This window comes from Pseudophryne corroboree, chromosome 2, assembly GCF_028390025.1.
Source record: "Pseudophryne corroboree isolate aPseCor3 chromosome 2, aPseCor3.hap2, whole genome shotgun sequence".
NCBI classification, from domain to species: Eukaryota; Metazoa; Chordata; class Amphibia; order Anura; family Myobatrachidae; genus Pseudophryne; species Pseudophryne corroboree.
The window spans coordinates 35,449,804-35,471,683 of NC_086445.1; the positions used below are offsets into that span (position 1 = coordinate 35,449,804).

Genomic DNA, 21,880 nt, shown 5'->3' on the forward strand with positions numbered 1-21,880 from the left:
TACGTCAACCATTCCGATTGTAGGAACTGCAACACCACATTGAGATCCCAAGGTGCCGTAAGAGGCACAAAGGGAGGTTGGATGTGCAGAACCCACTTCAAAAATGTCTGGACCTCAGGGAGAGATCAAGGCTGAAATCTGGACTTTTATGGAGCCCAAACGTAGGCCCACATCCACAACTGACTGCAGAAATAGCAGTAAACGTCCCAGTTGAAATTCCACCGTAGGAAGTTTCCTGTTCTCACACCAAGAGACGTATTTTTTTCCAAATACGGTGGTAATGTTTAGACGTTATTCTCTTTCTGGCCTGGATCATAGTCGGGATGACCTTGTCAGGGATCCCTCTCCTGGCTAGAATCAGCCATTCAACTTCCATGCCATCAAACGTAGCCGTGGTAAGTCTTGATAGACGAATGGTCCCTGTTGCAGAAGATCCTTGCGAAGAGGTAGAGGCCACGGATCTTCTAAGAGCATCTCCAGTAGATCCGCGTACCAGGCCCTTCTTGACCAGCCCGGAGCAAGGAGAATAGCTTGAATCTTTTCCCTTTTTATTCTTTTGAGAATTCTTGGGATTAATGGAAGTGGTGGAAACACGTACACCATCTGGTAGACCCATGGAGTCACCAGAGCGTCCACCGCCACTGCCTGTGGGTCTCTCGACCTGGAACAATACTGCTTAAGCTTCTTGTTGAGACGAGAGGCCATCATGTCGATTTGTGGAACTCCCCACTGACGTGTCAAGCACCTGAACACCTCTGGGTGAAGGCCTTACTCTCCTGTGTGGAGGTCGTGTCTGCTGAGGAGGTCTGCTTCCCTGTTGTCTACTCCCGGAATGAAGATTTCCGACAATGCCACAGCGTGTTTTTCTGCCCAGAGGAGAATCCTTGTTACCTCTGACATTGCTGCTCTGCTCTTCGTTCCGCCCTCTCGGTTTACGTACGTTACCGCTGTCATATTGTCCGACTGGACCTGAATGGCGTGATCTTGAAGATGTGATGCCTGTAGAAGGGCGTTGTATATGGCCCTTAGTTACAGAATGTTGATTGGAAGACTGGTTTCCTGCCTTGTCCATTTTCCTTGGAACTGTTCACCTTGAGCGACTGCTCCCCAACCTCTGAGGCTTGCGTCTGTGGTTAGCAGAATCCAATTGTGAATCCCGAACCTTTGGCCCTCGGCCAGGTGAGAAGTCTGAAGCCACCACAGAAGAGAAATCCTGGCTTTTGGTGACAGACGTATCCTCTGGTGCATGTGAAGATGCGATCCGGACCATTTGTCCAACAGATACAGCTGGAAGGGCCTTGCCTGAAACCTTCCGTACTGGAGTGCCTCGTAAGAGGCTACCATCTTCCCAAGAAGGCGAATGAATAGATGCACCGATATCCGGGTTGGTTTTAGAACATCCCGCACAATCGACTGGATTACCAATGCCTTTTACAATGGAAGGAATACCTGCTGTGTCTCCGTATCCAGTATCATCCCCAGGAACAGAAGCCTCTGTGTTGGTTCCAGGTGAGATTTTAGGAGGTTCAGAATCCACCCGTGATCCTGCAGTAGTCGGGTTGAGAGGGCAATATTGTCCAACAACCTCTCCCTGGGTGGTGCTTTTATTAGAAGATCGTCCAGGTACGGTATTATGTTTACTCCTTGTTTGCGGAGGAGAAACATCATCTCTGCCATTACCTTGGTGAACACCCTCGGTAGTGATAGTCCTGTAATGCAAACCTTAGATAAGCCTGATGAGGCGGCCAAATCGGAATATGAAGGTACGCATCCTTGATATCCAGAGACACCAGAAATTCCCCCTCCTCCAGACCTGAGATCACCACTCTCAGAGACTCCATCTTGAATTTGTACATCCGTAAGTACGGGTTCAGAGACTTGAGGTTTAAAATGGGCCTTACCGAACCGTCCGTTTCGGTACCACACACAGGTTGGAATAATAACCCTTGCTTTGCAGCTGAAGTGGAACTGGAACAATGGCCTGAGTCTGTACCAGTTTTTGAATTGCTTCCTGTAAAGTCATACTTGCTTCTGGAGAAGCTGGTAAGCCTGATTTGAAGAATCTGTGAAGTGGGAGTTCTTGAAACACCAGTCTGTAGCCCTGGGCAATAAGATCCTTGACCCAGGGATCCTGGCATGATGTTGTCCATATGTGACTGAAATATTTTAAATCGGGCTCCCACCTGCCTGTCTCCCAGGCAGTGTGGACCACCTTCATGCTGTAAGCTTTGAGGAAGCAGAACCGGAGTTCTGTTCCTGTGAACCTGCAGTTGCTTGTTTTTTTGGGTTTACCTCTCTTGCCTTTGAAGGCTGTAGAAGAACCTTTGGTGTTACGTTTAAATTTGACTGTCCAAAAGGACTGCAGAGTTGGAGCAGAGTAGGTCTTCCTAGCTGGGGGGGCTGCAGAAGGAAGGTATGTAGACTTACCCCGCCGTAGCCTTGGATATCCACGTATTCAGTTCATCTCCAAACAGGGCCTCTCCTCTGAATGGTAGGCTTTCCACGCCTTTCCAGGAATCCGCAGTCCACTGGCGTAACCACAAGTGCCTGCGTGCTGACACTGCCATGGCAGTGGTGCGTGCGTTGAGCAAGCCAATTCCTTTTATGGCCTCCACCATAAAATTTGCAGAATCCTGTATATGTTGTAGGAGTAAAACAATCTTCCCCCTGGATAAGGAATCTAACCAGTCAATTAGATTACCTGACCATTTAGCAATGGCCCTAGTGATCAATGCATAAGCAATAGCGGAATTTGCTGCGCTATATAAGAAACTGTTAATAAATAATAGTGGGTCTCTGGGCCACCCCAGCAGCTGTGTACAGGGATTTGAGAGTGGTCTCAATTTTACGGTCAGCCGTGTCCTTTATGGAGGCTGTCCCAGGGACAGGAAAGACTATCTTACGTGACAACCTAGATACCGATGCGTCAACAATTGGTGGGTTTTACCATCTTTTCCTATCATCCTGAGGAAAAGGGAAGGATATGAGTAATCTCTTAGGGATCTGAAACTTCTTACCAGGATTAACCCAAGATTCTTCAGAGAATTCAACTCTTTTGATGCAGGAAAAGTAGCAGAGGATTTCTTTTTTACATTAAAATAAGACTCCTCATCCTTCTCTGTCACCTTATCAGGAATTTGCAGGACGTCTCTAATAGCTTCTATCAGGGCCTGTATTCCTTGTGACAGAGCTGCATCCCCCCTCCTGAGTCCACCTCACCCTCCTCTACGTCGTCATCAGTGTCAGCCTGCAGGATTTGGGCCACTGTACGCTTTTGTGGACAAATGGTATGGGTCTGAGGCGCTGGTGTGGTGCCTGAATCTCTATTCATCAGGTCACCCACAGACTGTTTTAAGTATTGCGTCTCTTTCTCATTCTGGGATAATTTATTAGAAATATTTGAAATCATCCCTTTTATTGAATCCAACCATGCTGGTTCGGACCCACTAGCCTGAGAATGTGTACTATCCTGAGTACACTGTAGTGATCCCCCAGGGGCAGAAAAACACTCCGTGTGCATGAAACACACTCCTTTGACATTGTAAATGTGAAATCACACCCACAGGAAAAGGTTAAGCACAGTTAACCCACACAGAGTCCTCCAGGGAGACACAGAGTATGATGGAGCCAGCCACACAGCACCCTTCTTGCTAATGTCAAACTTAGCTGGGTCGCAAACTAAGCACCCTTAATAGGAGCTTAGTCTTCTAACACCGCCCCCCCCCCCCCCTTACTATGACCCCCTGGTACCGCTGAGGAATTGTGGCGTCCTTGTGGAGGAGCTGCGCTTCCCTGCCAGTCTTGTCAGTGTGAGCTGCAGAGGGAAAATGACGCCGGTGAGCTGCTGGATCCGCTCATAGTGAAGCCCCGCCCCCTTAATGGCGCACGGTCTTCCTGGTTTTTTTTGTTTTTTTTAAATACTGGCTGAGGTGTTTGTGATGCTTAATAGCGGGTTAGAACCCCTGTAAGCTGTACTGCCAGTGTGGGTAGTTTTTAGTGGGTCAGCTCGCCCCTCACAGCGGAACACACACACACACAGCATGTTGTCCTGAGCCTGGAGACGCAGCCTGCATGTCAGTGCTGCGCTCCATACCCTTATGCCGCCATTATAGCCGGCGACCCACTAACCGGGCCACCGGCCACTTACTCACCACTCCTCTTACTTGCTGGAATGTACGCTTGCCATGGTGGGGCTTGCAAATGGTTCGCTCAGGAGCTCAGTGTCCTGTCAGCGGAGATCATTAACCCTATAGGAGGATGGGCCGCTCCTCCTCCCCCCCCCCCCCCCTCCACCTCCTAAGTCCACGTAGCAGACAGGCTGGTGACAACCAGCCCTGTCTGAAAATAACAAACAGAAAATAAATGCAGAAAATTCTTCAGGAGCTTCCCTAAGCGTGACCGGCTCCTCCAGGGCACATTTTCTAAACTGAGTCTGGTAGGAGGAGCATAGAGGGAGGAGCCAGCACACACTATTGATTTCTTAAAGTACCCATGGCTCCTAGTAAACCCGTCTATATCCCATGGTACTAATGTGGACCCCAGTATCCTCTAGGACAGGCATGTCCAAACTGCGGCCCTCCAGCTGTTGAGAAACTACACATCCCAGCATGCCCTGACACAGCTTTAGCATTCTCTGTCAGCAAAACTGTCACGGCATGCTGGGATATGTAGTTTAACAGCTGCTGGAGGGCCGCAGTTTGGACATGCCTGCTCTAGGACATAAGAGAAATACAATATTCTGCAATGTGAGGAGTGGATGTAGAGGAGGAGACGTCAGAGCAGGTTCCTCTACCTGATATTCCTGTGTCACAGTCCTGTTCTCTTCCTCTATAGAGCCTGGAGAGTACAGAGAGGTCTCACAGGGGTCTGCGGCATTTCTAGAGCTGCATCCACCTGCGGGGAATGGATACAGAACATTACAGTAAGTATAGTTATTCTATGTATAGTCAGTGGGGAGGAGAGGACTTCCCTACTGAGTAATGAGACAACCGCCTGTCACCGAGTACAAGGTTACATGTACAGATATGTTGCCGCTCATTGTAGCCACGAACCAGCCGGAAGTGCAGCCGCATTGCACCTGTAAAGTGCTGCACCCATGTGCGACCTACTGGCCAGAGCATACGCAACCATGCTATCCTACGGATGGTGAACGAGCTAGGATTCATTTGTAGATCACACACTGAATTAGCCTGGACTTGCTACAGGAACAGTGTATACATACTGTAGGGCAGAAATGCTCCATGTTACACTACTCGTCCAGGCAAGACGCCTGCACCTGCTGTACCTCTGGTACCTACAGATAAGACCTAACACTCAGCCATCCCCCGGCTGTCCTGTGCTGTGTATATTACTCCGATTACTATGCAGCAGCCATGACCCACAATATCCAGACATGAGGACCCAGCAAAGACACACACACCAAGTAGTACGTGGTTCACGGTGCCAGGGATGGATCCTGGTGGTGGTAGCGATTGTTCTCCTACAACTGGGGACACCACGTGGTGTGCAGGGGATCCGGTCTCTAGGTCGACTAGGCTTAGGTCGACCACTATGGGTCGATAGTAAGTAGGTCGACATGCTTTCTAGGTCGACATGAGTATTTCAAAAATTTACTTCATTTTTTGAACTTTTTCATATTTTACGATCCACTTAGACTACAACGCTAACCTTGCCCGAAGCATGGCGAGCGAAGCGAGACATGTGGGGGGACACGGGACACTAATTGGGATTACCGGTCACTCTACGAAGAACACGACACCAATTTTTTTTTCCAAATAAGTCATGTCGACCTTTTTTCATGTCGACCTAGAAACCATGACGACCTACTTACTGTCGACCAATAGCGGTCGACCTAAGTCCAGTCTAACATACCACACCCGGTGTGCAGATGGCGAGTGTGTGTCGGCCAAGCAGCATCAATAGGAGTGGTTGTCAATAGTGGGTTACTGACAGTGAAAGGTGTGGACACAAGGTGAGATGTTGACTTTGATTCTCAGTATGCAATATGCACCTGTGGTCGGTATCGCTAGCGTAGATAGACTGTGCTCGCAATATTGGCTACGTGCGATTTTGACTACTTTTATACTAGATCGTCAAAACTGACTTGCCCGCACAGTCTATCTAGGCTTGAGAATCCGATCCCATGGGACCGCACATCGGGATCACAAGGTCAAATCACAAGTACATATCTCAACATGTGTATACACATTAAGAAGGAAAACGGAGAAAAAGCCCTAGTTGGCACTGCCATGTAAGATAGCCCCAAACGTACTGCAGTAAAGTAGATGGCCGGTCAGCTCTAGGAAGAGCCCTGGTGGTTCCGAACTTCTTCCATTTACGGATGATGGAGGCCAATGTGCTCATCGGGACCTTCAAACCAGCAGATAATTTTCTGTACCCTTCCCCAGATTTGTGCCTTGTTACAATCCTGTCTCGGAGGTCTAGAGACAATTCCTTTGACTTCATGCTTGGATTGTGCTCAGACATGCACTGTCAAGTATGGGACCTTATATAGACAGGTGTGTGCCTTTCCAAATCATGTCCAATCAACTGGATTTACCACAGGTGGACACCAATTAATCTGTAGGAACATTTCAAGGATGATCAGTGGAAACAGGATGCACCTGAGCTCAAATTTTGAGCTTCATGGCAAAGGCGGTGAATACTTATGTACATGTGATATTATTTGCATAAATCTAAAAAAAAAAAAAAAAAAACTTTTTTCATGTTGTCATTATGGGGTATTGTATGGTGTAGAATTTTGAGGGGGAAAAATGAATTTATTCCATTTTGGAAAAAGGCTATAACAACAAAATGTGGAAAAAGTGAAGTGCTGTGAATACTTTTTGTATGTACTGTACACTGGGGACGTCCTAAAGCTGTCCTCACGGACGGGAAAGCGATGAAGAAACCTGCTGCCCCTGACATCCAAAATTGGCTCTCTTTAACGCAAAGTTATCAAACCTGTAAGATGTACAGAGGACCAAGTGACAGAGTAACAGAGCTGAGCAGCAAAAACCCTGCAATGCACAGCCCAAGAGGCCCCCACAGAACTAATGGAATGTGCCAAAATAGACCCCAGTGGAGGATGACCACCTGAAACATAAGCCTGATTGATTACCATATGAATCCACCAAGAAACAGTCTGGAAACGGGCAAACCCCCCCACAACATATATAAGAGCCCGCACCACATATAACGATGTTAAGAGGCATCGCCAGAAGTGAAAACCAGATTCATAATAGGTTGATTAAAGTAAAATGATAAAGCCCACAGCTCCAACACTCTCCGAGCAGGAGCCAGGGCCAAGAGCAAGGCCCTCTTCCAAGACAAGTTTTTGAGATCATTCTACAGAGGGTCTAAAACGACTGACTGCAGAAACCGTAAAACTAAATTAAGATCCCATGGAGATGTGAGATAAAAAAGCAGATGAATACGAATGACCACCTACAGAAACCTGCACCTTTAAGGAGGCCAAAAACCATTCCCGTCTGGGGGAACAGAAGATAGGAGAGACGACGGACGGATGCCGGAGGAAACTGATGACACTCACAACAAGAGACAAAAGATTGCCAAATGCGGTGATAATGTGCAGCTGACATAGGCTTCCTAGCCTTAAGAATGGTCAGAATCACAGCCTCAGGAATGCACTTATGCTTCAGAAGTGAGGCTTCAACAACCACACCGTTAAACGTACATGAGGTAACATTGGGTAAACAAAAAGGACCTTGTTGAAGCAAGTTGCAACAAAGTGGCAGTGGCCATGCATTGTTCTGTTGAAACTGGAGAAGGTTTGAATACAAAGACCTATTTATTGGGCCAGTCCGATGCTCCAAGATTACTTTGTGCGCTCCCACTCGATGCGTTTCAAGATCCATGGAAGAAGAGGGAATGGCAGAAACAGTCCAGATGGAATCGCCATGGGATGGACAGCGTATCGGCCGCCGATGCCCCGGATCCCATGTCTTGGAACAATACAGTACTTTTGATTGAGCTGGAATGCCCCGACGTCAGCTATGGACAAACCCAATGATCCACGAGCTCCTGAAAGATGTCTGGATGAAGGGCCCATTTGCAGAGGTGTAGATCCTGCAGACTTAGATAATCCACCTCCTAATTTTCTACCCCAGGAATGATCTTAGCAGATGTCATCAGAACAGGATTTTCCACCCACTCTAGAATGAATTTAGCCTCCTGCATTGCTAAACCACTTTACGTCCCCCCCTTTACGAATTATATACGCCCCAACCTTGGAAAAGTCCTATTGTATCTATATACAGTAGGATGTCCCCGGAGGACATGGAACGCTGCCGTTAGTGTGTTGAATATCTCCCCGAGTTCCAGAACATTTATTGGTAAGAGTTGCCTGGCAAGAACATCAACCCCTGAAACCGAGACTGCAAGACCACCACCCCCAGCCCCTTAGACTGGCGTCCGTGGTCACTAAGATCATATCCTCGATCACGATAAGGGTGACTGGCCACGAGATGGCTGGTATTCAGCCACTATAGAAGGGAGTGACAAGTTTGATGCGAGAGACGGACCAGCATGGATGCAGCTCCAGTTGTAATCTCCTGGATTGAAACCTGCTGAACTGAATAGCTTTGAAGGAAGCCACCAACTTGCAAAGCAAATGGATGGACAGCTTCCGCTTCTTCAATACCAACCGAATCATGGACTGTAGGGCCTGGCTTTTTTCCAGAGGAAGAAAAACGTCTGCAAGAATGTGTTGAAAATCATGGCCAGGAACAAAAGTCGCTGAGATGGCACCAAACTTTTTGAAGTTCACAATCCAGCTGATAGAAATGAGGATCTGATGAGCGAGAGCCACATGTGCCATCAGCTCCTCTGCCGACAGAGCCTTGATAATAAAATAGTTAAGATAGAGGGACTATGATCATCCCCAGAGAACGAAGATGAGCCATCATCACCTTCATGAACACTCGAGGTGCAGGTGAGGGGCCAAATGGAAGAGCTCAAAACTGGAAATGGTAGTCCTGTATGACTAAGGATTGCCTGATGAGGCTCCCAAATGAGAACGTGTAGGTACACATCCTGAAAGTCCAAGGACACCAGAAACTCCTCCAGTTCCATATTCGTGATCACAGAGTGAAAGTATCCCCTTTTGAACCTGTGGAAGAGCAAATGCACATTTAACGATTTGAGATTCAAAATAGACTAGACTGAACCATCTGGCTATGGAACCACGAATTGATGGACCAAAATGATCACCTCTGAATACAGAAGTTTGTCCACTGCTTATTGTGAGGCCTTCCATTTCTGAGAAGCTGGAAGCCCAGTGGTAAATAAAAAAAAAAAAGCGAACGGGAGAAATTGTCAGAAACTCTATTCTATAAACCAGGATAATACTGCAAACCCAAAAATCTGAACAAGTCTAAAACCAAATGTCTTTGAAACAAAAAAGACCAGCCCAGATTTGAATCCGATTGAACATCTCTGGAGAGATTTGAAAATGGCTGTGCACAGACGCTTCCCACCCAACCTGATGGAGCTTGAGAGGTGCTGCAAACAGGAATGGGCGAAACTGCCCAAAGATAGGTGTGCCAAGCTTGTGGCATCATATTCAAAAAGACTTGAGGCTGTAATTGCTGCCACAGGTGCATCAACAAAGTATTGAGCAAAGGCTGTGAATACTCATCTACATGTGATTTCTTAGTTTTTTATTTTTAATAAATTTGAAAAATCTCCCCAAAAAATGTTCATGTTGTCATTATGGGGTATTGGGTGTAGAACTTTGGAATAAATTAATTTTTTCCCTCAATTTGGAATAAGGCTGTAACATAACAAAATGTGGAAAAAGTGAATACTTTCCGGATGGCTCTGTATGCTACATCTACGGCGCCCCTTGATCTATTTTTGTCATGATCTCCCAGCAGTAAATCTATGCTGTTTGGGACCTTGTAAACTTTTTGAATTAAGATATTCCACAATTAATTCTTTTAATAGGGTTTCCATTACTTTCCCTACTACTGATGTAAGGCTTACTGGTCTTCCATGCTTCCACTTTTGTGCAGTGGTACTACATTCACTCTCTTCCAGTCCTCTGGATTTGCATAGAAACATAGAATTTGGCAGCAGATTAGAACTACTTGGCCCATCTAGTCTGCCCCTTTTTTTTTATCCTTTAGGTAATCTCAACCCTTTTTGAACCTTAATTCTTTGTAAGGATATTCATATGCCTATCCGAAGCATGTTTAAATTGCTCTACAGTCTTAGCCTCTACCACCACTGATGGGAGACTATTCCACTTATCCACTACCCTTTCTGTGAAGTAATTTTTCCTTAAATTTCCCCTGAACCTCCCCCCCTCCAGTTTCAGTGTATGTCCTCGAGTTCTAATATTTCTCTTCCTTTGAAGAATGTTTCCCTACTGAACTTTGTTAAGACCCTTGATATATTTGAAAGTTTCTATCATGTCCCCCCTTTCCCTTCTCTCCTCCAAACTATACATGTTAAGATCTGCATCTGTAGCTAGTGACTGAATAATTTTTTTTAATGGTGCTACCAGCACATCTTTAAGCTCTTTTATTTTCCTTGGATGTATCCCATCTGGTCCCAATGAATTATTCACTTTCAGGAGTTTTATAAGGACTTTCTCCTCTGTAAAGGTATTTTCATCCACCTTATTTTTATAAATGTCCTTACAATTTTACAGTGGCCCATTCCCCTCTCCTTCTGTCGTGAATACGGAGCAAAAATAATTATTTAGATGATCTGCTACGGTCTTGTCTTCCTCTACCAAATTCTCACTCTCTGGGCCAGAAGTAATGAAGTCTGAGTTGGCCGGAGGTGTGGGTTCCCGGCCGAACTCAGACTTTTTTTAAAGCAGCAATCATTTACAAGGCAAAACCATGCCTTGTAAATGATTGCCGCTTTAAAATACAGTTTCCAACTTTGGACGGGAACCCACACCTCCGGCCAACTCTGACTTCACTACATCCAGCTCTCGGTTTTAAGTCTTATTATTCCTCTATTTTATTTTCTCCTTTCACTTATATACTTTAAAAAAAGTTTTGTCCTCTTTATCTACTTATTGGGCCATTTTTTTCTCAGATTCTGCCTTTGCAAGCCTAATCACCTTCTTAGCGCCCTTTTATCTGGCAAGATACACCTCTTTGCCATCATTATTTGGAGTCTGCTTATATTTACTAAGGGCCATCATTTTTGCTTTCTCACTAGTTGATACCGCTTTTGTAAACCACACTAGCTTTCTTTTCCTGGTGATTTTCCTTACCCTTTTGAAACAGTCTGTTGCTTTTAGTAGTGCACTTTTTAGTTTTTCCCACCTCTCCTGCACTCCTTTTAAGTTCCTGCAAACCGCCAATGAATTGCTTAAACATCTCATTTTTGCAAAGTCAGCCTTTTTAACATCCAATGCCATTGTTTTTGTGTGATATTCTGTCCTTCCTAAATTGTATTCTGGTATAGCTATGTCCCAGTCATGATTCTCATTGCACCATGACTCCGTAACAGCCACAATATCCAAAACCTCCCAAGTCACTATTGCATTTAGCTCTGAAATTGTGTCTCCTTAGCTCCCAACATTTACACACATAGCTTTAAGAATTGTGTTTGTGCATCTGTTATTCCTAGCCATGTAACATGTGCAGAGAGATTTAGATTTGCGCGGGGTGTGTTCCAGCTGAAATATCAACTGCAGTGTAATAATAAAGCAGCCAGTATTTACCATGCACAGAAACAATACAACCCACCCAAATCTAACTCTCTCTCTGCACATGTTACATCTGCCCTACCTGCAGTGCAACATGGTTTTGCCCATTAGTGTGCTTTTTTGGTTTCCTAACAAACCTGAATAACCCTCTTTTGATCTATACAACACTGCTGCACCTCACTAAATCTACAGCTAGAGAGCCATTTCACACATGCCGGCTTTGAGCAGTGTTTAATGCTACAGTAGCTACAGCAAAAAAAGCTGTTGTGTGTGACAGTCCATTCACACACAGACTCCACTGCTTTCAGGGATGGCACGGCACGGCAGCCATCCTATTTAGTGGATAGATCCGGCTGCAACATGGCGACCGGGCCGTGTCCGTGCCATGTGAAAGGACCCATCGGGGGCAAGTATTCATTAAAATCCCGAAACGGCAAAAAGCAGTCTGGGATTTTGCGGACTGGTGGAAACCGGCTACTGTCAAAGTGGCCTAAGTCTGTTTAAGACCGGCTACACCTCACCACAAATTGCCATATGTTCAAAGGAAATAATTAGCACTGTGTGAGAATAAACACCAGGCAGCATGCAACAATAAACTATGATTCACTACCAACGTCCCCACACGGGCAATACCAATTACAAGCAAGTCATTACATCAAAAAATAAGAATTTACTTACCGATAATTCTATTTCTCGGAGTCCGTAGTGGATGCTGGGGTTCCTGAAAGGACCATGGGGAATAGCGGCTCCGCAGGAGACAGGGCACAAAAAAGTAAAGCTTTTACCAGATCAGGTGGTGTGCACTGGCTCCTCCCCCTATGACCCTCCTCCAGACTCCAGTTAGGTACTGTGCCCGGACGAGCGTACACAATAAGGGAGGCAATTTGAATCCCGGGTAAGACTCATACCAGCCACACCAATCACACCGTACAACTTGTGATCTAAACCCAGTTAACAGTATGATAACAGAAAGAGCCTCTTAAAGATGGCTCCTTAACAATATAACCCGAATTTGTTAACAATAACTATGTACAGTATTGCAGATAATCCGCACTTGGGATGGGCGCCCAGCATCCACTACGGACTCCGAGAAATAGAATTATCGGTAAGTAAATTCTTATTTTCTCTATCGTCCTAAGTGGATGCTGGGGTTCCTGAAAGGACCATGGGGATTATACCAAAGCTCCCAAACGGGCGGGAGAGTGCGGATGACTCTGCAGCACCGAATGAGAGAATTCCAAGTCCTCTTTTGCCAGGGTATCAAATTTGTAGAATTTTACAAACGTGTTTTCCCCCGACCACGTAGCTGCTCGGCAGAATTGTAATGCCGAGACCCCTCGGGCAGCCGCCCAAGATGAGCCCACCTTCCTTGTGGAATGGGCCTTAACAGATTTAGGCTGTGGCAGGCCTGCCACAGAATGAGCAAGTTGAATTGTGTTACAAATCCAACGAGCAATCGTCTGCTTAGAAGCAGGGGCACCCAACTTGTTGGGTGCATATAGTATCAACAGCGAGTCAGATTTTCTGACTTCAGCCGTCCTTGAAATGTATATTTTTAAGGCTCTGACAACGTCCAACAACTTGGAGTCCTCCAAGTCGCCAGTGGCCGCAGGCACCACAATAGGTTGGTTCAGGTGAAACGCTGATACCACCTTAGGGAGAAAATGCGGACGAGTCCTCAGTTCTGCCCTATCCGAATGGAAGATTAGATAAGGGCTTTTATAAGATAAAGCCGCCAATTCAGATACTCTCCTGGCGGAAGCCAGGGCCAGTAACATAGTCACTTTCCATGTGAGATATTTAAAATCCACCTTTTTCAATGGTTCAAACCAATGGGATTTGAGGAAATCTAAAACTACATTTAGATCCCACGGTGCCACCGGAGGCACCACAGGAGGCTGTATATGCAGTACTCCTTTAACAAAAGTCTGTACCTCAGGAACTGAGGCCAATTCTTTTTGGAAGAATATTGACAGGGCCGAAATTTGAACCTTAATAGATCTCAATTTGAGACCCATAGACAATCCTGATTGTAGGAAATGTAGGAAACGACCCAGTTGAAATTCCTCCGTCGGAACACTCCGATCCTCGCACCACGCGACATATTTTCGCCAAATGCGGTGATAATGTTTCGCGGTGACTTCCTTCCTTGCCTTAATCAAGGTAGGAATGACTTCTTCTGGAATGCCTTTCCCTTTTAGGATCTGGCGTTCAACCGCCATGCCGTCAAACGCAGCCGCGGTAAGTCTTGAAAGAGACAGGGACCCTGTTGTAGCAGGTCCCTTCTCAGAAGTAGAGGGCACGGGTCGTCCGTGACCAACTCTTGAAGTTCCGGGTACCAAGTCCTTCTTGGCCAATCCGGAGCCACTAGTATTGTTCTTACTCCTCCTCACCGTATAATCTTCAATACCTTTGGTATGAGAGGCAGAGGAGGAAACACATATACTGATTTGTACACCCAAGGTGTTACCAGTGCGTCCACAGCTATTGCCTGTGGATCTCTTGACCTGGCGCAATACTTGTCCAGTTTCTTGTTGAGGCGAGACGCCATCATGTCTACCATTGGTCTTTCCCAACAGTTTATTAGCATGTGGAAGACTTCTGGATGAAGACCCCCCTCTCCCGGGTGAATATCGTGTCTGCTGAGGAAGTCTGCTTCCCAGTTGTCCACGCCCGGGAAGAACACTGCTGACAGTGCTATTACGTGATTCTCCGCCCAGCGAAGAATCTTGGCAGCTTCTGCCATTGCACTCCTGCTTCTTGTGCCGCCCTGTCTGTTTACATGGGCGACCGCCGTGATGTTGTCCGACTGAATCAACACCGGTTTTCCTTGCAGGAGTGGTTCCGCCTGGCTTAGAGCATTTTAGATTGCTCTTAGTACCAGAATGTTTATGTGAAGAGACTTTTCCAGGTTCATCCATACCCCCTGGAAGTTTCTTCCTTGTGTGACTGCTCCCCAACCTCTCAGGCTGGCGTCCGTGGTCACCAGGATCAAATCCTGTATGCCGAATCTGCGGCCCTCCAATAGATGAGCCTTTTGCAACCACCACAGAAGATATACCCTTGTCCTTGGCGACAGGGTTATTCGCAGGTGCATCTGAGGATGCGACCCTGACCATTTGTCCAACAGATCCCTTTGGAAAATTCTTGCATGGAATCTGCCGAATGGAATTGCTTCGTAAAAAGCCACCATTTTTCCCAGGACTCTTGTGCATTGATGTACAGACACCTTTCCTGGTTTTAGGAGGTTCCTGACAGGTCGGATAACTCCTTGGCTTTTTCCTCGGGAAGAAAAACCTTTTTCTGAACCGTGTCCAGAATCATCCCTAGGAACAGCAGACGTATCGTCGGAAAACAGCTGCGATTCTTGGAATATTTAGAATCCAGTCGTGCCGTCGAAGAACTACTTTAGATAGTGCTCTTCCGACCTCCAACTGTTCTCTGGAACTTGCCCTTTTTAGGTCGTGCAAGTAAGGGATAATTTAGATGCCTTTTTTCTTTGAAGAAACATCTTTTCGGCCATTACCTTGGTAAAAAGGCCCGGGGTGCCGTGGATAATTCAAACGGCATCGTCTGAAACTGATATTGACAGTTCTGTACCACGAACCAGAGGTACCCTTGATGAGAAGGACAAAATTTGGACATGGAGGTAATCCTTGATGTCCAGGGACACCATATAGTCCCCTTTTTTCCGGTTCGCTATCACTGCTCTGAGTGACTTTATCTCGATTTGAACCTTTTATGTAAGTGTTCAAAACATTTTAGATTTAGACTATGTGTCACCAAGCCGTCTGGCTTCAGTACCACAATATAGTGTGGAAAAATAATACCCTTTTCCTTGTCGTAGGAGGGGTACTTTGATTATCACCTGCTGGATATACAGCTTGTGAATTGTTTCCAATGCTGCCTCCCTGTCGGAGGGAGCCGTTGGTAAAGCAGACTTCAGGAACCTGCGAGGAGAAGATGTCTCGACTCTCCAATCTTTACCCCTGGGATAATACTCGTACGATCTAGGGGTCAACTTGCGAGTGATCCCACTGCGCCCTGAGACTCTTGAGACTACCCCCCCACCTTGAGTCCGCTTGCACGGCCCCAGCGTCATGCTGAGGACTTGGCAGACGCGGTGGAGGGCTTCTTTTCCTGGGAAAGGGCTGCCTGCTGCAGTCTACTTCCCTTACCTCTATGTCTGGGCAGATATGACTGGCCTTTTGCCTGCATGCCCTCATGGGAAAGGAAAGATTGAGGCTGAAAAGACGGTGTCTTTTTTAGCTGAGATGTAACTTGGGGTAAAAAAGGTTGGATTTCCCAGCTGTTGCTGTGGTCCCCAGGTCCGATGGACCGACCCCCAAATAACTCCTTCCCTTTATACAGCAATACTTCCATCTGCCGTATGGGATCTGTATCACCTGACCACTGTCGTGTCCCTGACATCTTCTGGGAGATATGGACAACGCACTTATCTTGATGCCAGAGAGCAAATATCCCTCTGTGCATCTCACATACATATATATAGAATGCATCCTATTAAATGCTCTACATGAATAAAATATTTTCAGTCAGGGAATCCGACCAAGCCAACCCAGCACTGCATCTCCAGGCTGATGGCGATCGCTGGTCGCAGTATAACCACCGTATGTGTGTATATACTTTTTAGGATATTTTTCCAGCTTCCTATCAGCTGGCTCCTTGAGGGCGGCCGTATCTGGAGACGGTAACGCCACTTGATAAGCGTGTGAGCGCCTTATCACCCTAAGGGGTGTTTCCCAACGTACCCTAATTTCTGGCGGGAAAGGGTATAACGCCAATATTTGCTATCGGGGTAACCCTACGCATCATCACACACTTCATTTTATTTTATCTGATTCAGGAAAAACTACAGGTAGTTTTTTCACTCCCACATAATACCCTTTCTTGTGGTACTTGTAGTATCAGAAACACGTAACACCTCCTTCATTGCCCTTAACGTGTGGCCCTAATGAGAAATACGTTTGTTTATTCACCGTCGACACTGTATTCAGTGTCCGTGTCTGTGTCTGTGTCGACCGACTGAGGTAAATGGGCGTTTTTAAAACCCCTGACGGTGTTTCTGAGACGCCTGGACCGGTCCTTCGGCCGTCTCATGTCGTCAACCGACCTTGCAGCGTGTTGACATTCTCACGTAATTCTCTAAATAAGCCATCCATTCCGGTGTCGACTCCCTAGAGAGTGACATCACCATTACAGGCAATTTCTCCGCCTCCTCACCAACATCGTCCTCATACATGTCGACACACACGTACCGACACACAGCACACACACCGGGAATGCTCTGACAGAGGACAGGACCCACTAGCCCTTTGGGGAGACAGAGGGAGAGTCTACCAGCACACACCAAAAACGCTATAATTATATAGGGACAACCTTATATAAGTGTTTCTCCCTTATAGCATCTTTTATATATATACAATATCGCCAAAATCAGTGCCCCCCCTCTCTGTTTTAACCCTGTTTCTGTAGTGCAGTGCAGGGGAGAGCCTGGGAGCCTTCTCTCCAGCTTTTCTGTGAGAGAAAATGGCGCTGTGTGCTGAGGAGATAGGCCCCGCCCCTTTTTCGGCGGGCTCGTCTCCCGCTATTTTTGAAGTTAGGCAGGGGTTAAATATCTCCATATAGCCTCTGTGGGCTATATGTGAGGTATTTTTTGCCTCTAATAAGGTTTTTATTTGCCTCTCAGAGCGCCCCCCCCAGCGCTCTGCACCCTCAGTGACTGTTGTGTGAAGTGTGCTGAGAGGAAAATGGCGCACAGCTGCAGTGCTGTGCGCTACCTTTATGAAGACTCAGGAGTCTTCAGCCGCCGATTTTGGACCTCTTCTCTCTTCAGCGTCTGCAAGGGGGCCGGCGGCGCGGCTCCGGTGACCATCCAGGCTGTACCTGTGATCGTCCCTCTGGAGCTAGTGTCCAGTAGCCAAGCAGCAAATCCACTCTGCACGCAGGTGAGTTCACTACTTCTCCCCTAAGTCCCTCGTTGCAGTGATCCTGTTGCCAGCAGGACTCACTGTAAAGTAAAAAACCTAAGCTAAACTTTCTCTAAGCAGCTCTTTAGGAGAGCCACCTAGATTGCACCCTTCTCGTTCGGGCACAAAATCTAACTGGAGTCTGGAGGAGGGTCATAGGGGGAGGAGCCAGTGCACACCACCTGATCTGGTAAAAGCTTTACTTTTTTGTGCCCTGTCTCCTGCGGAGCCGCTATTCCCCATGGTCCTTTCAGGAACCCCAGCATCCACTTAGGACGATAGAGAAAATTTAAAAACATACATGAGTTTGCATGAGAGAGAAATGTAATGAGCAGAATGGACTTGAGTTTTAATAGTTCAAAAACACAGCATGAGATGCAGAGTAGATTTTGCAGCATGAGAAATTAATGACAGACTTTTGTAGCATTCATGCAGTCCATCTGTATAAATGTCGGTTTGTAGTATGTTTCCCTTTAGTTTAACGCGAATATCATGATTACGATAACATTTTTATGTCAGCACTTAATGCAAGCCTAACACCCTTACAATCTTCTTTAAGTGAAATGTTCCATGTGAATGCAAACTCATCCCAATACATTCCCATTTGAAAGCCCTAGCAACAAATCAGCTTACACAAATAAGCATAACATACCAACATGGAGGAAGACTGCATGCAGATACGTGCACTCCAGGAAGGGGTGGATCCGGACCCCCTCCTGCAGGGCTGACAAACTGCCTGGGAACGAATGGGGGGACCCCTAGGCAAAATGAATCCCCCAGCGCAGCTGTCTGAAAGAGGGCATCCCATAGATGGATGCCGACCCTAAGCTCCGACCCTCTGTAGGAGCGCATTAAAACTTAGTACGGAGGGTCCGGCAGTATTAGGGAAGCTGCCATATAGGGAACAGGTGTCACATTCAAATTGCCACTTGCAAATCCCACAATCATCTCTGCCGGCTTAGCACTGGAATAGGCGCCAAATTCTCATTATCGCTAGTGCACCCCATCTATCATCTTAGCTATGGGGGAGGCAATAGATTAAAAAAGAAACGATATCAGTTATATACCCCAATCCCACTAACGTCTCACCGGAGCTGGTGGGATCATGGATATACTCCTCTTCCTTACACTGCGGGTGATACATTCTGTGTTCCGGCTCATCCTGTCATACAGGGACATAAATATTATTACACCGAGCGTCTATATCAGGAGGATACACAGGATAAGGATATGAGAGTAACATAATACAGAAGAGACAATGCAGCCAGTCCCGCTACCTGATAATCCTCTATGACAATCCGGTTCTCTTCCTTTATATACTCCCCAGAGTACAGAGGGGTCTCACATCGTCCTGGGGGGCTTCTAGAGCTACACTCACCTGCGGGGAGAACAGACAATGACAGCCATATAGCAATGCTTAGTAATACCAGCAGAACATATCACTGCACAGGGTCACCTGTCACTAGGGCTCGGGTGTAAATCACAGCCCTGCACCGTTACATGTATCTGGGTGGGATGTCACCCCCGAGGGTCACCATGACCAGTGACACTGGGGGAAGAATTTATCATCCAACCTTCCACCAGCCCCCAGCATCCAAAAGATCGTGATCAGATGTCAAATGGAATTTGAAGTCACTTTGGACCCAAATGCAAAAAGAATGGAGGCCAATTAGGTCCCAACTACAGTGATTAGTAACTGCCAAACAGCCGGTAGAGAGGCGGAGATATGTAACTGGATTGAGCAGGATAGAACCATGCACCTGAGAGATGTCCTCTTACCCTCTGAGTCAGGCAGCTGCGGAGGGTCCATTACAATGTCCCTGTGTTCGTCTGAATAGTCCCACTCTGTCACCGAGAATGAGACCTCCATATTGTTACACTTTCCAGGCACCTGCAGCGTAGGAGAGCAAGGGATCAATTACCGAGTGTGTCCTGACCAATCACCAGTGCTCCAGTGATGTATCAGTATTGTCACACTTTAGCACAACATAAATCAGTCACCAAACGACCTTATAGCAATTATTACAAAACAAAAAAACAAACAGCGTTCTCCCTGGGAATATACAGCTATATGTACAATGAGAGCGCTCACCTTTCCTGTCTCTCTGTGATATACCTCAGTAGGTGGCTGGATATTCCTGTCACGGTTCCTCTCTCCTGTTGGTGCATGAGGCGGAGCCTCCGGGTTTGGGCTCTGGGTGCCGCTGCTTCTGTCTGACACAGGGGGGCCGCTGATGTCTGTCACCTGGTCACCCGACTTTCTCACAACAATGAAATCCTATGAGAGCACCAATATGTAAGATGCCGCCCTATGTATATAATACAGTAATATCCTCATATACAGCAAGCTAATCCCAGCTGTATATAGGCGGAATAGCAGCCCTGCACTATCTCTGTGTAACACAGGCTGTGTGTATATATGGCTGTAACCATAAGAGTCAGAAGACACACACAGAGGGATCTGCCTGCTCCTACCCACAATTCCTGGGGGCCACTGCTGTATCTCTGTGGGGAAATGTCACTTTATAGCATAAACCCCTGAAGAAGACTTGTCGTGTATAACAGACGTGTGACAGGAAAGTGACGCCTCTTATAGCCAGACACAGAAGAAAGTGAAAGACGGACAGGGAAATGGCAGCGACCTGTACTGTGTGCTGTACAACTAACATGGTGGGAGGAAGAAGTGCGTCTTACAGTACACCGACTGCCCACACATGATGGAAGTAGCCAACTGGGGATCTGAATTACTATTTATGAGAATGTCGCCAGTCAGCTATGCACCAGTGACATCACAGAGACATGAGGCATATCTGACACTTGGTGCCTTGCACCTCAGAGCTGTCACCCATTCATAGTGAATTGATGGGTTACATTATAATAGGTGCTTGTTCAGACCACAAAATGGCTGCCTGCATGGTATACAGACAAGAGGTGCACTATAATGGAAAGAATGCCAGCTGCTACTATCCCGGGCACTGTGCCCCTGTAGTTCTGCTTGTATATAGAACAGTGAGGTATCTAGCGCCTCTCACCTCTCTAGTCAGCAGACAGATAATCTCCATGGTGAGACTCAGCAGCTTGTCTATGATCAGGTCTTTGTTTTTGTCAATCAGTAACGAGTGCCGGATATGTTCCAGGAACTGGACCTCCATGTCTGGTCTTCAGGTGACGTCTCCTAAGGGAAGGAAATGAAATGTTCAGTCAGCTCCATACATTTACATTTTTGCTAGAGGGTTTTATATACACACATATATATATAGCAAAGGAGAACAACGTGGCACTCACGGCAAATTTCAATAATCACAACCACAGCATTAGAGTAGAGCAACGTTTCAGTGGCACCCCACTGTCGTCAGGCTTTATTATATTATATATAAATAATAAGGGTAATCTTGTTCTTCCTTTATGATGTCACCTCTGAATACACATTGAAGAAATAGAGGAGACTGTAGAGATTCACCTACTATTGTCCTCGACATCTTAAACGGAAATACACCAAGTGTGGAGCGACTTATTACTCCTTTTACAAATGAACCATGGACTTTGAACTTGTTTTTATGTATATATAATAAATTTTATGATGGAACATGCTCCACCACAGTTTGACTCTTAAAAGGTGTAGATCATAAGTGTCTTTTGTAACACAGGGTATTGACCCAACCCTCAGGCGCCAGCTCACCTATTGTTGTATATTTCTTTTATCAGTTCCTCCTAGCAAGGAACTTAGGTGAATTAGGCTGCCAGTCATAAATCTGTATCACCACATTAGTTATACTCAAACAGCGCAGAGAGAGAGAGTATTGTTTATATCTATCTATCCTTTCGTGATCAGGAACAGGAAGTGACAGCACGAGAAGGCAGGAGGAAGCTTCCGCCGTTACAACACCATAATGTTTTGGTTAGGTCTAAAACCAAGTTGACGTCACCAGGGGAGGAGCCATGGCTGAACAGATACCCGAAATGTACTCTCGCAGGCTCGCTTTCGCTCACCACGCATCGGGCATAGTGGATCGCTCTGCTTGCCACCAGGTTACCAGAAGGATTAGTTGGTGACATGGATAGTAGAAGAACTATCCCGCTGGCCTAGCTCCTCCCCCTGACATCAGAGGTCCTTCAGCCCACTTGATTCTAGCATCTACCATAATGCTTTATCCGTTCTCCGTTTGTTTGAGGTTATTTTGCATCATCTCTGCACCAT

The 21,880-nt window shown here is 46.5% G+C and overlaps 1 protein-coding gene across 17 annotated transcripts in view; it reads right to left on the minus strand.

The window, feature by feature from the left end:
* Positions 1–21,880, minus strand: part of LOC134995275 (zinc finger protein 436-like) — a 213,255-nt gene that overhangs the window by 190,676 nt on the left and 699 nt on the right. For 15 of the 17 annotated variants that reach the window (XM_063951078.1, XM_063951077.1, XM_063951086.1 and 12 more), the window contains exons 2-7: positions 20,715–20,857; positions 19,775–19,960; positions 19,462–19,573; positions 18,960–19,060; positions 18,772–18,844; positions 4,793–4,893 (exon numbers count right to left, since the gene is read on the minus strand). In XM_063951078.1, the coding sequence (XP_063807148.1) occupies positions 4,793–4,893; positions 18,772–18,844; positions 18,960–19,060; positions 19,462–19,573; positions 19,775–19,960; positions 20,715–20,834 (693 nt within the window). In that variant the 5' untranslated portion in view covers positions 20,835–20,857. Of the gene's footprint in view, positions 1–4,792; positions 4,894–18,771; positions 18,845–18,959; positions 19,061–19,461; positions 19,574–19,774; positions 19,961–20,714; positions 20,858–21,361; positions 21,553–21,880 lie in introns of those variants that run through there. The other 2 variants (XM_063951072.1, XM_063951076.1) reach the window with 2 other exon arrangements.